General features: G+C 35.9%; 1 protein-coding gene across 1 annotated transcript; it reads left to right on the forward strand.

The window, feature by feature from the left end:
* The first annotated feature begins 718 nt into the window (after positions 1 to 718).
* On the forward strand, positions 719 to 4,274 carry LOC132558892 (uncharacterized). Its single transcript, XM_060223510.1, has 3 exons — positions 719 to 899; positions 2,886 to 3,032; positions 3,700 to 4,274. The coding sequence occupies exons 1-3, from the start codon at positions 719 to 721 to the stop codon at positions 4,272 to 4,274; spliced, it is 903 nt and encodes a 300-aa protein (XP_060079493.1).
* Positions 4,275 to 11,611: the final 7,337 nt, after the last annotated feature.

The following is an 11,611-nucleotide window of genomic DNA, read 5'->3' on the forward strand; positions in this document are numbered from 1 at the left end:
GCATCAATATAAGCTATATTGATTTGTATCTGCTGCTTCATACATCACCGATTCTGTACCTGTCATGCCGTCATCGCTTACCAACAAACAACCTCCTGACATTGTAACTAAATTTATAATTTATTGGTTCTATTTTTCTATCGAGTCAAATTTGCATGATGCTCACATGTCTGAATGTGACAACGTCAACGAAACGTATTGAGAATAAAAATACTACTGAATTACCAGGATCGATCGAAAATACGGATCAAAACAGGACATTGTCCAAATAAACAAACCACAAGATACATTGGTATATTTTGTAAATATTGCAATATAAATTATTATACATCATCAAAAAAGGGTCCATACATCATCAAAAAAGGTCCATACATCATCAAAAAGGGTCCATACATCATCAAAAAAGGTCCATACATCATCAAAAAGGTCCATACATCATCAAAAAGGTCCATACATCATCAAAAAAGGTCCAAGGCAGAAATGGGTAAACGTTTACATAGTTCTCTTGGCAACAGGTCATTTGCTATTCCTATGAAAGAATAATTGAGAAAGGTAAAGGACGCGCTGGTAATGTTTACCTGTAACCAGGTAAGAGAAGCGATAATACTTCAGTTAAGCAGCAGGTGATCGACAGATGATGTTCAAGGGCACGTGTACTAGATTATTAGGGAAAGGAATTAATACTTCTGCACTATTTCTAAGAAAGTTCTGAGTCAAAATGGCGAAGACACCTATCATTATTGCCACTGCTGTGATAGGGGTTATGTTTTTGATGGAGATAATTGGCCTGGCCACACCACACTGGATGGTTATCAAAGCCTTTGGACTACATGTTGGCGTGTTCCAAATATGTGTGACGAATGAATGCGTCACTTTCATCGGGTACCTTGGATTTTCAAGTAAGTGACAACACAAAATGGCGCCACTGTTTTCAAACAATAACCCAGATCATTTTATTTGAGACATAATTTGGTATGTTCTTAAAGCTTAATCAAGAATGCAGAACATAGGCTGTAGACACATGTTATTAGCAAGGTCTCTTTGAAGTTAGAAGCTGAACCATTATTGCTTGCAGAAAATGCGCATTAGTTTTATGACTAAAGAGAGTGTATTGAATAAAGAATATGAAAGAGAGGATGGTGATTATCATTAACCATGGTTTTCTGTTCGTACTTCACTGTATAAATCCATCGATAAAGAAATCAATTGGTATTTTACTTCAAAGAACCCATATTACGGAATATCATTATGACCAATACAAAAAGTGAGATTTCTCTCCTAGCAACAATCTCGTGACATTGTCGTACACTGACACCAGCGATATGTTTTCAGTCCTGTATTTCTAATGGAGTTCAATACTAAATCCTATTCTCATTTATCATAAAAAAAAGGTGTTTCCAAGTGGTTACTTTTGAATACATCCCATTCACTCTTCCATATCGATAAATATCTATATTTTTGTTAAGTCATGTCATAGTTAATGTAACATAACTTTACAGATCATAAACGATAAAGAAATAGATAATAGAATTCAATATTACAGAGTATATTTTATATAAAAGTTGTTTATGAACACTCGCGTTGTTCATCGTCTTGGCTGTAAATTATATTTATAAACACCACTAAGCATAAAGCAAGACGAACAAGTGTCCTTATATGGTCTTTAATTACTTACATATACTACATCTACGATGAGGACCGTAATGGATACTTAAGTGGTTAGCTGTACAAAACTCAATGACATTGAAAAAGAGCACCGTGTTTTTTTAATCTGTAATAGGCGATTTTTGAATTTCAGTAATCAAAAACAAAAATGATCGGGTAGTGATTCGGCCATTTGACATTATCATCGCAAAAAAGTTTTTTTTTAGTTGAAATAAAGCATCGTTAAAATTTAAATAAAACTGATGACCTGATTGCTGCAGTCGTTAGTAGTAATAAGTAGTAGTCTTTGTTACACTCTATACGGGTAGGTAAAAAAGACTTTTGCAGTTGTAAACTGTTCCGGGTTTGTAAATCTAAAAAAGGACAAACTGAAATTACTAAACAGCGGTCCTAAACAAAGACTAGTCCAACGACCGTTAAACAATACAAAAGTATATGGGTTCCACCTATAGGTTGATAAGTTCATTATTTGATTATTAGAAAATAATTTTCAGAAATGGGTTTGACTGAGAGAGGAAATACCAACACCATTAAAAGATTTGAAAGCGATTGATTGAATCATCTTGTCATAAATCATTGTGATGTTTTTATGATATATAAAGTATACATGGTTATTAAAAGACATAAAATACAAACTGCACAATTTCTTAATATCAGTCCTTTTATCCGTTACTTCCAGAGATACTGAGGATATGATATTCAGCAAATAACAACCTGGTATTATATTAGGTTTATTTTCAGGTTAAATTATCTTGAATGTCATACTATCTAATTAAAATCACAAAGTTAATTGTTTGATTACCTAAATATGTATCGATTAATCGGTCGTCTCTATCTTGTTTTGGGTTAGGTCCTTACTGCGTCGGCTGTAGTGGAGTGTACCATTTGCATGACAATTATCTTATACATTCAACTATTATTATGTTAATATAAGTACGCGTGATTGTGTTTGATGATATATTTAAGATGTATTTGTGTACGAATTTATTTATTTAGCCATGAAATTCGAGTAAATCTCTCTCTCTCTCTCTCTCTCTCTCTCTCTCTCTCTCTCTCTCAATGTACACATATATTTTTAGACATCTTGAATTGTGTATATGCAAATGTTTTTCTTCTTAAGGAAAGGGAGTTAATAATGATGATGTAGCTTGTGCCCAATCCTTTTGCTTAACGACAATTAAATATGGTTGAACTGAAACTTTTGTTCAATGCTGTTTTAGTCCACTACCTCGGATTCGTGGTGTGTCAATGTCTTGGATGTACCCTAATGCTTATTTCAACAATATCAGGAATAGTGGGAGCGACAAGCAGCAAACGACCGGAGAAGATCATCATAAAAAAACTGGCTAGTCTATGTTTCTCATCAGGTAATCAAACATCTGTACTATATAGACTATAATGGGATGCGGATTCGATTTGTCGTAACACTATAAACAATATGCGTTGAATGTGTTGTAAAGTTTAAGTCTCAGGTGAGGTTAAAGTTTCCCCGTTACGTTACTGGCTTCTTTTCGGATGTTGGCTGATATTTCAAACACAACCTAAATGGAACTGTATTATATCACTTTCCATACTAATTAGTATATCTGGTTGTCACATTGTTATAAACCTTGTTCTTATTTGAGAACGTGGTATTACTAACTTGGATTAACAAAACATTTGTATATATATATATATATATATATATATATATATATATATTACATGTTTTATTAGCATGAGAAAATTAATTCTTCTTTATATACCTGTTACTTGGAGCACCCTACTAAATATATTACATCATTTATAAGTATACAGATGTATTGACGTTTCGTCTGAAATTATCAGATTCAATACACCTCCCTATCTATTTTTGTCTAATTTTCTTGCAAACAATTTCCCCTGTCATCTCATACCTTTTACAACTAATGCTCTTAACATCGTTGACGAGTCCTAGTTTAATCATGAATTGACTGTATGTAATTCTACATGTTCAAATGTACAACTGACTTGTGTGTCTCTTGTTCAAACTTTGATATTTGCTGATATTTGCAGCCTTTTTCATCCTGGTGTCTGTGACCTGGTTTGCTTTGGCTTTCTACAATAATATCGGTACCCTATACAGTTTATACACGTCTGCTATCGTCACACTGGGCTATTCCTTCGTCTTGTCTCTTGTCAGTGGTATCGGTATGTTGGTCATAGGAATCAGCAGCTGCGTCATAGCCCAGAACATGCCTGCACCACCAATCGTCGCCCAGGCCCCACATGCAACTGGGCAGCAACCCATGATCATCATGGCGACTTCCAACCAGCAGTTTATAAATCAGCAGCCAATCACAGGTCAGTCTCAAACACAAATAAACGGTCAGCAACCCATTGGTCCTCAACCATCAGGATACCCGCAAGGATATTTGGCGACACAGTCAGCAGATCCTGCAAATATGGCGGCTGTCCAACATACCGACCACCCTGGATACGCCCCACCTGTCGCTCCACCTGGTGGTCAGCCTATATACGTGCCACCTCCTATCTACGGTGGCCAGCCTTCGGCTATTGGAGACTACGGTCCATGTGCTCCGAACCCTGCACTACCAGCACAGATGAACGAAAAACCATCTTCGTATTAAACATGAATGTTTTCGATTATGATAATATTGCTACAAATATTTCTGAACATATTTAGTTCAACAACGGATATCATCTGACCATTCTTAGGTCGGATGTGTTCATCGGTAGATTGAGAAGTAAACTCTCGTGCATTGCGCGTTCTTGTTTTCCATGTGGTGACACGTGCCTGACGTTTATTGCAGTTTTCATATGCCAGTGCTTTGTAATGTTTTGTAAATATCTGCTCTCTTAGGCAGTTATATTGCGACTTGCGTGTAATAAAGACATTGAATACATTGGATAATATAGCAATAATAACGTGTATTACCATGCATGAAGAGGACTGGCGAATATGACTTAGTGCCATATATATTTTGAGTTTAAAATGTTGTATTAGCCAGTTAATGGTAGCAATCCAACTACAAAGACATAGAACATTATCAGATCACACCAAATCGAACAATGTTTATTTCACCTTATGACGTAATTGCCGTGAAAACAACATCGACCTGTATGTGGAATTGATAGCTTGTAAACAATATTGATATTTTTTTTATAAATAAATTTGACATCGTGTAGAAACTGCCGATACTTATCAATGTTGGTATCATCTCATTATTTGTATACTGCCATTTGTGCCTTGTGTTTTTGTTTTGTTTTTTTTTTTTTTTTTTTTTTTTTTTTTTTAATTTTTACGTTTATGATTTGCCTGATAACAAAGTCTGTTTTACAATAAACACAATAACATTATAACAGGACTTTGGTTTTTCTATGTTCTATAACGTATCAGCATCCTATAAATATTACAAGGTAACATAAATCAGCCGGTGGCCGTCCCGACCAACACTACGAGTGAGAAAATAGTGGAAATGACATCACGGATCAAAGGAAACGGAAAATTAAGTGACATTGTTAGTGACGTGATTACTTATATCAACATTGTAATGTTTTGGTTGGTGGTTGTTTAAGGCGCTCTTTTGTACGGTCTTAATATGTTGCTTTAACTCGAGGGTTTTTTATAGACATTTTGGTTTAAGGAGTACAAGTCGTGCATGAGTTTCAGCTCTTCAGTGGCATAAAAGCCAACGTAAAACGTTAATATAGGTTCGTAATTTCAACCCTTTGACATAGCGACACCTCGTAAAGAACACTTACAGGTTTAACAGTAAGTGAATTATCTAATAATGGTCCTGAAATTCTGTCTGCTGTAGTTGACAGTAGACAATTGGTATGAGTAAAACTACTTAAGAACAATTTTAACATAAACAATTTTCCTCGCAAAAAATCTAAGAGTTATTTCCCCTCCTGTAAATCACCAACAAATATGATTTAGGTATCCATTAAGATTTTTCTTTCGTTTCTTCGTTTTTCTCATGAAACACGAAGAAACGTATTTAATACCTGTGTTTTGATGTTTCTTACTGAAGTGACTGATTCAGTTATGTCACGTTCATACGTCATAGTGAGCAAAACACTTAAAACGTAGAAAATATCTTTTTTTTAATTTAAAGTAACAAGACCCGCCCATAAGTATATTCGTACTTGTCCGCATGCTATTTCTTCACAATGATATAAACAGGATAATTATCTAGGTATATGCCTACGCCTTGAATTGCATTATTTACGATTTATTCAAACGATAAATGGTAATGTTTAACAAAAAGAGAACAAACGAGCAACAGATTAGTGGTACATATCCTCGACGGTAAATTAAAACAAATGACATTTCTTTCATTTCATGTCTTTCCTTCCTGTTATGTGTCGCAGAAAATCGATGACGTAGAGTGCTATACAGTTCAGCACTTCAGTTAGATTCTTTTCTAAGAAAAGATGGGATGAAGCCCAGTTCCATTCAAATATATCTCTAGGTGCTAGGTAACATCTTCAGTGCAGAATGTGTTAACACATAATTGTTTAGCATTACATAATCAACATAAAAATTCAATGGTTAATATAAGTGTATAAACAATAAAGTCAGTTTTCGGTAATGTATTTTGGTTCCTAGTTTAATTTCATAATGCTCTCTAACAAATCACGGACCATCATTACTATGGAAGCACGTACTTGTTTTCTGTAGGTACCAGTCCTGTCAGATGACGGTCTTATATAGACTATTACTATGGAAGCACGTACTTGTTTTCTGTGGGTACCAGTCCTGTCAGATGACGGTCTTATATAGACTATTACTATGGAAGCACGTACTTGTTTTCTGTGGGTACCAGTCCTGTCAGATGACGGTCTTATGTAGACCATTACTGTGGAAGCACGTACTTGTTTCCTATAGGCACCAGTCCTGTCAGATGACGGTTTTATATAGACAATTACTATGGAAGCACGTACTTGTTTTCTGTGGGTACCAGTCCTGTCAGATGACGGTCTTATGTAGACCATTACTATGGAAGCACGTACTTGTTTTCTGTAGGTACCAGTCCTGTTAGATGATAACTATATATAGATCATTACTACGGAAGCACGTACTTGTTTTCTGTTTCAGTTGACATGTCGATGTTTTTATAATATCTCTACATAAAACGTAAAAAACAGCAACGGCATGAATAGAATATTGTTATACTGTGCTGCGTGTGTGTTCTCCCGATATGAGGTATCATAAAGAAGATGTTGCAAATACCAATAGTCATGGCCTGATATCTATATAAACCGTATCAGACCATGTCTATATAAATGTTAAACTGTAAAATACAAAAAAGAAAGAGATAAATTTAATATTTGGACGGAATCTAAAATTAGCCGAATTTAATGTATAACACAGAAAGAAAGAAAATGAGTTGCACTTTCTGAGTTACTCTATTTAGAATTTTTCATAATTCTAGAGATTTTGAGGGCACAATCATCCCCACACATATCGATATGTCATAAACAGTCACATTAAATACATTATATACACCTCGATATGTCATAAACAGTCACATTAAATACATTATATACACCTCGATATGTCATAAACAGTCACATTAAATACATTATATACACCTCGATATGTCATAAACAGTCACATTAAAGACATTATATACACCTCGATATGTCATAAACAGTCACATTAAATACATTATATACACCTCGATATGTCATAAACAGTCACATTAAATACATTATATACACCTCGATATGTCATAAACAGTCACATTTAATACATTATTTACACCTCGATATGTCATAAACAGTCACATTTAATACATTATATACACCTCGATATGTCATAAACAGTCACATTAAATACATTATATACAACTCGATATGTCATAAACAGTCACATTAAATACATTATATACACCTCGATATGTCATAAACAGTCACATTTAATACATTATATACACCTCGATATGTCATAAACAGTCACATTAAATACATTATATACACCTCGATATGTCATAAACAGTCACATTAAATACATTATATACACCTCGATATGTCATAAACAGTCACATTTAATACATTATATACACCTCGATATGTCATAAACAGTCACATTTAATACATTATATACAACTCGATATGTCATAAACAGTCACATTTAATACATTATATACACCTCGATATGTCATAAACAGTCACATTAAATACATTATATACACATCGTTTTATTTGAGTATTACAGTCAAATAGATTTGGATGAGAGATGCTGATAGAAACAAACATTTGTACATATTTTGGTAACTTTTATTGTAGGTTTTTGTACAACACTAGCCCTGTGAAATCTACATCACTTTCTTTACTTTATCAAAATTTAGGGTTCATGAGTTTATCTATTAATGCATTTATTTCAAAACCAAATCTGCATGCTACAAAGAACTTGCTAATACAACATTAAGTATCACTAGTTACTGTATTATTTCCTGTGTCAATCCCCACCCGGTATACAGCCGTTAATAGCGAACGCCCAGATCAACACCATATCCCAGGCAGTTAACAGCGGTCATTACCAAACATGAGTTTTTAAGTGTGATACGTAACATTAAATACCACATAAGTTATACTCAAAGTCATCCGGCAGTAAAGGGGTTTTACAGAGGGAGAAAACCTGAAGAAACTGGGGGAATCCTTTCATAAAGTCTGTCAAATTACTGTGAAAACTTGTTTCACTACTTCTGCGGTTAAATTAACAACATAACACATTAGATACACAGAAGGAAGATTTTTATGTATTATTAGCCGAGCAGGTTTATTCTTTCGTTGTTTGATTAACTTGGTTAGAAGATATGTTATAAATCTACATCTATAATCATGCTGTTCAGTATGTTCTATGTTTATTTGCGTTCAATTCAATTAGAATTTAGAACCTGTGACATGAATTATCGACCATTAAATGTAAACTTTGAAGTCAGAACCTCAACAACTTTTTGGGTGCTACACCCTCGACTAGAAGTCTATTGTATTATTTTCTATTATCCAAAATTCATTTTATGATATTCTCTTTTTTCTACTACTTTGTAACACCCTGTACCTTACAATGAATATCGTGTTAATATATATATATGCAATGCTGAGACCAGGGGATCAAAACCTGAATAAACCATACAGAACAAATTCGGGGGAAAAAAAAGAAGGGAAAAAACATCCCAAATATCAATTCGAAATACTGAAGCTCTGTATCACAACTTCGATGTTAAAGGTTTTTAACAGAAAAACAAAATCCCAAAATCGAAGAACTTTGGAGACTTGCAGGGAAGAACTTGATCAATCTAACAGGACGCAGATATTTGCTTTCAGAAGTCTACATCTCGTTCACACGATATGCATAATAAAAAAAGCAGGACACTTGAATGGATATACAGAGACACGTTTTCTCAACCTGATAAATATACTACAGCGAATCATATTGCTTTGCATATTAAAGAAAAAACGTTTTTTGACGGTGGGAACCAGGAACAGACTTACCTACGTAAACACATCTTGAGCCGCTAAGTCAGACATCCGTAATAAGAAGATACAACCTAGTGCAACATAATACTTGTGAACAGCTTAATCAAAGGATGATTTCTATTGTAAACAATAATAAAACTCATGTTTTTCCTTCTCCGTGCGTTGGTTTTCCATAGCTCCCATAATTATAGATTTGTTCATGTGTCTCCCAAGACTGATAGATTTGTTCACGTGTCTCCCACGACTATAGATTTGTTCACGTGTCTCCCGTGACTATGAATTTGTCCACGTGTCTCCCAGGACTATAGATGTATTCACGTGTCTCTGAGGATTATAGGTATGTTCGCATGTCTCCCATGACTATAGATTTGTTCACGTGTCTCCCACGACTATAGATTTGTTCACGTATCTCCCTATAGATGTACGACTATAGATTTGTTTACGTGTCTCCCAAGACTATAGATTTGTTCACGTGTCTTCCATGACTATAGATTCGTTCACGTGTCTCCCGTGACTATAGATTCGTTCACGTGTCTCGCACGTCTATATATTTGTTCACGTGTCTCCCACGACTATATATTTGTTCACGTGTCTCCCGTGACTATGAATTTGTCCACGTGTCTCCCAGGACTATAGTTGTATTCACGTGTCTCTGAGGATTATAGGTATGTTCGCATGTCTCCCATGACTATAGATTTGTTCACGTGTCTCCCACGACTATAGATTTGTTCACGTATCTCCCACGACTATAGATTTGTTCACGTGTCTCCCAAGACTATAGATTTGTTCACGTGTCTTCCATGACTATAGATTCGTTCACGTGTCTCCCGTGACTATAGATTCGTTCACGTGTCTCGCACGTCTATATATTTGTTCACGTGTCTCCCGTGACTATGAATTTGTCCACGTGTCTCCCAGGACTATAGTTGTATTCACGTGTCTCTGAGGATTATAGGTATGTTCGCATGTCTCCCATGACTATAGATTTGTTCACGTGTCTCCCACGACTATAGATTTGTTCACGCGTCTTCCATGACTATAGATTCGTTCACGTGTCTCCCGTGACTATGAATTTGTCCACGTGTCTCCCAGGACTATAGATGTATTCACGTGTCTCTAAGGATTATAGGTATGTTCGCATGTCTCCCATGACTATAGATTTGTTCACGTGTCTCCCAAGACTATAGATTTGTTCACGTGTCTTCCATGACTATAGATTTGTTCACGTATCTCCCACGACTATAGATTTGTTCACGTGTCTCCCACGACTATAGATTTGTTCACGCGTCTCCCACGACTATAGATGTATTCACGTGTCTCTAAGGATTATAGGTATGTTCGCATGTCTCCCATGACTATAGATTTGTTCACGTGTCTCCCACGACTATATATTTGTTCACGTGTTTCCCGTGACTATGAATTTGTCCACGTGTCTCCCAGGACTATAGATGTATTCACGTGTCTCTAAGGATTATAGGTATGTTCGCATGTCTCCCATGACTATAGATTTGTTCACGTGTCTCCCACGACTATAGATTTGTTCACGCGTCTCCCACGACTATAGATGTATTCACGTGTCTCTTTAAGGATTATAGGTATGTTCGCATGTCTCCCATGACTATAGATTTGTTCACGTGTCTCCCACGACTTAGATTTGTTCACGTGTCTCCCATGACTATAGATTTTCACGTGTCTCCCACGACTATAGATTGTCTCCCAGGACTATAGTTGTCTCGCATTCTATATATTTGTTCACGTGTCTCCCACGACTATATATTTGTTCACGTGTCTCCCGTGACTATGAATTTGTCCACGTGTCTCCCAGGACTATAGTTGTATTCACGTGTCTCTGAGGATTATAGGTATGTTCGCATGTCTCCCATGACTATAGATTTGTTCACGTGTCTCCCACGACTATAGATTTGTTCACGCGTCTCCCACGACTATAGATGTATTCACGTGTCTCTAAGGATTATAGGTATGTTCGCATGTCTCCCATGACTATAGATTTGTTCACGTGTCTCCCACGACTATAGATTTGTTCACGTGTCTCCCAGGACTATAGTTGTATTCACGTGTCTCTGAGGATTATAGGTATGTTCGCATGTCTCCCATGACTATAGATTTGTTCACGTGTCTCCCACGACTATAGATTTGTTCACGCGTCTCCCACGACTATAGATGTATTCACGTGTCTCTATAGATTATTGTTCATGTCTCCCGTGACTATGAATTTGTCCACGTGTCTCCCAGGACTATAGATGTATTCACGTGTCTCTAAGGATTATAGGTATGTTCGAATGTCTCCCATGACTATAGATTTGTTCACGTGTCTCCCAGGACTATAGTTGTATTCACGTGTCTCTGAGGATTATAGGTATGTTCGCATGTCTCCCATGACTATAGATTTGTTCACGCGTCTCCCACGACTATAGATGTATTCACGTGTCTCTAAGGATTATAGGTATGTTCGCAT

Source organism: Ylistrum balloti, unplaced genomic scaffold, assembly GCF_031769215.1.
Source record: "Ylistrum balloti isolate Yb309-2 unplaced genomic scaffold, AGI_CSIRO_Ybal_v1 Utg370840, whole genome shotgun sequence".
Lineage (NCBI taxonomy): Eukaryota > Metazoa > Mollusca > Bivalvia > Pectinida > Pectinidae > Ylistrum > Ylistrum balloti.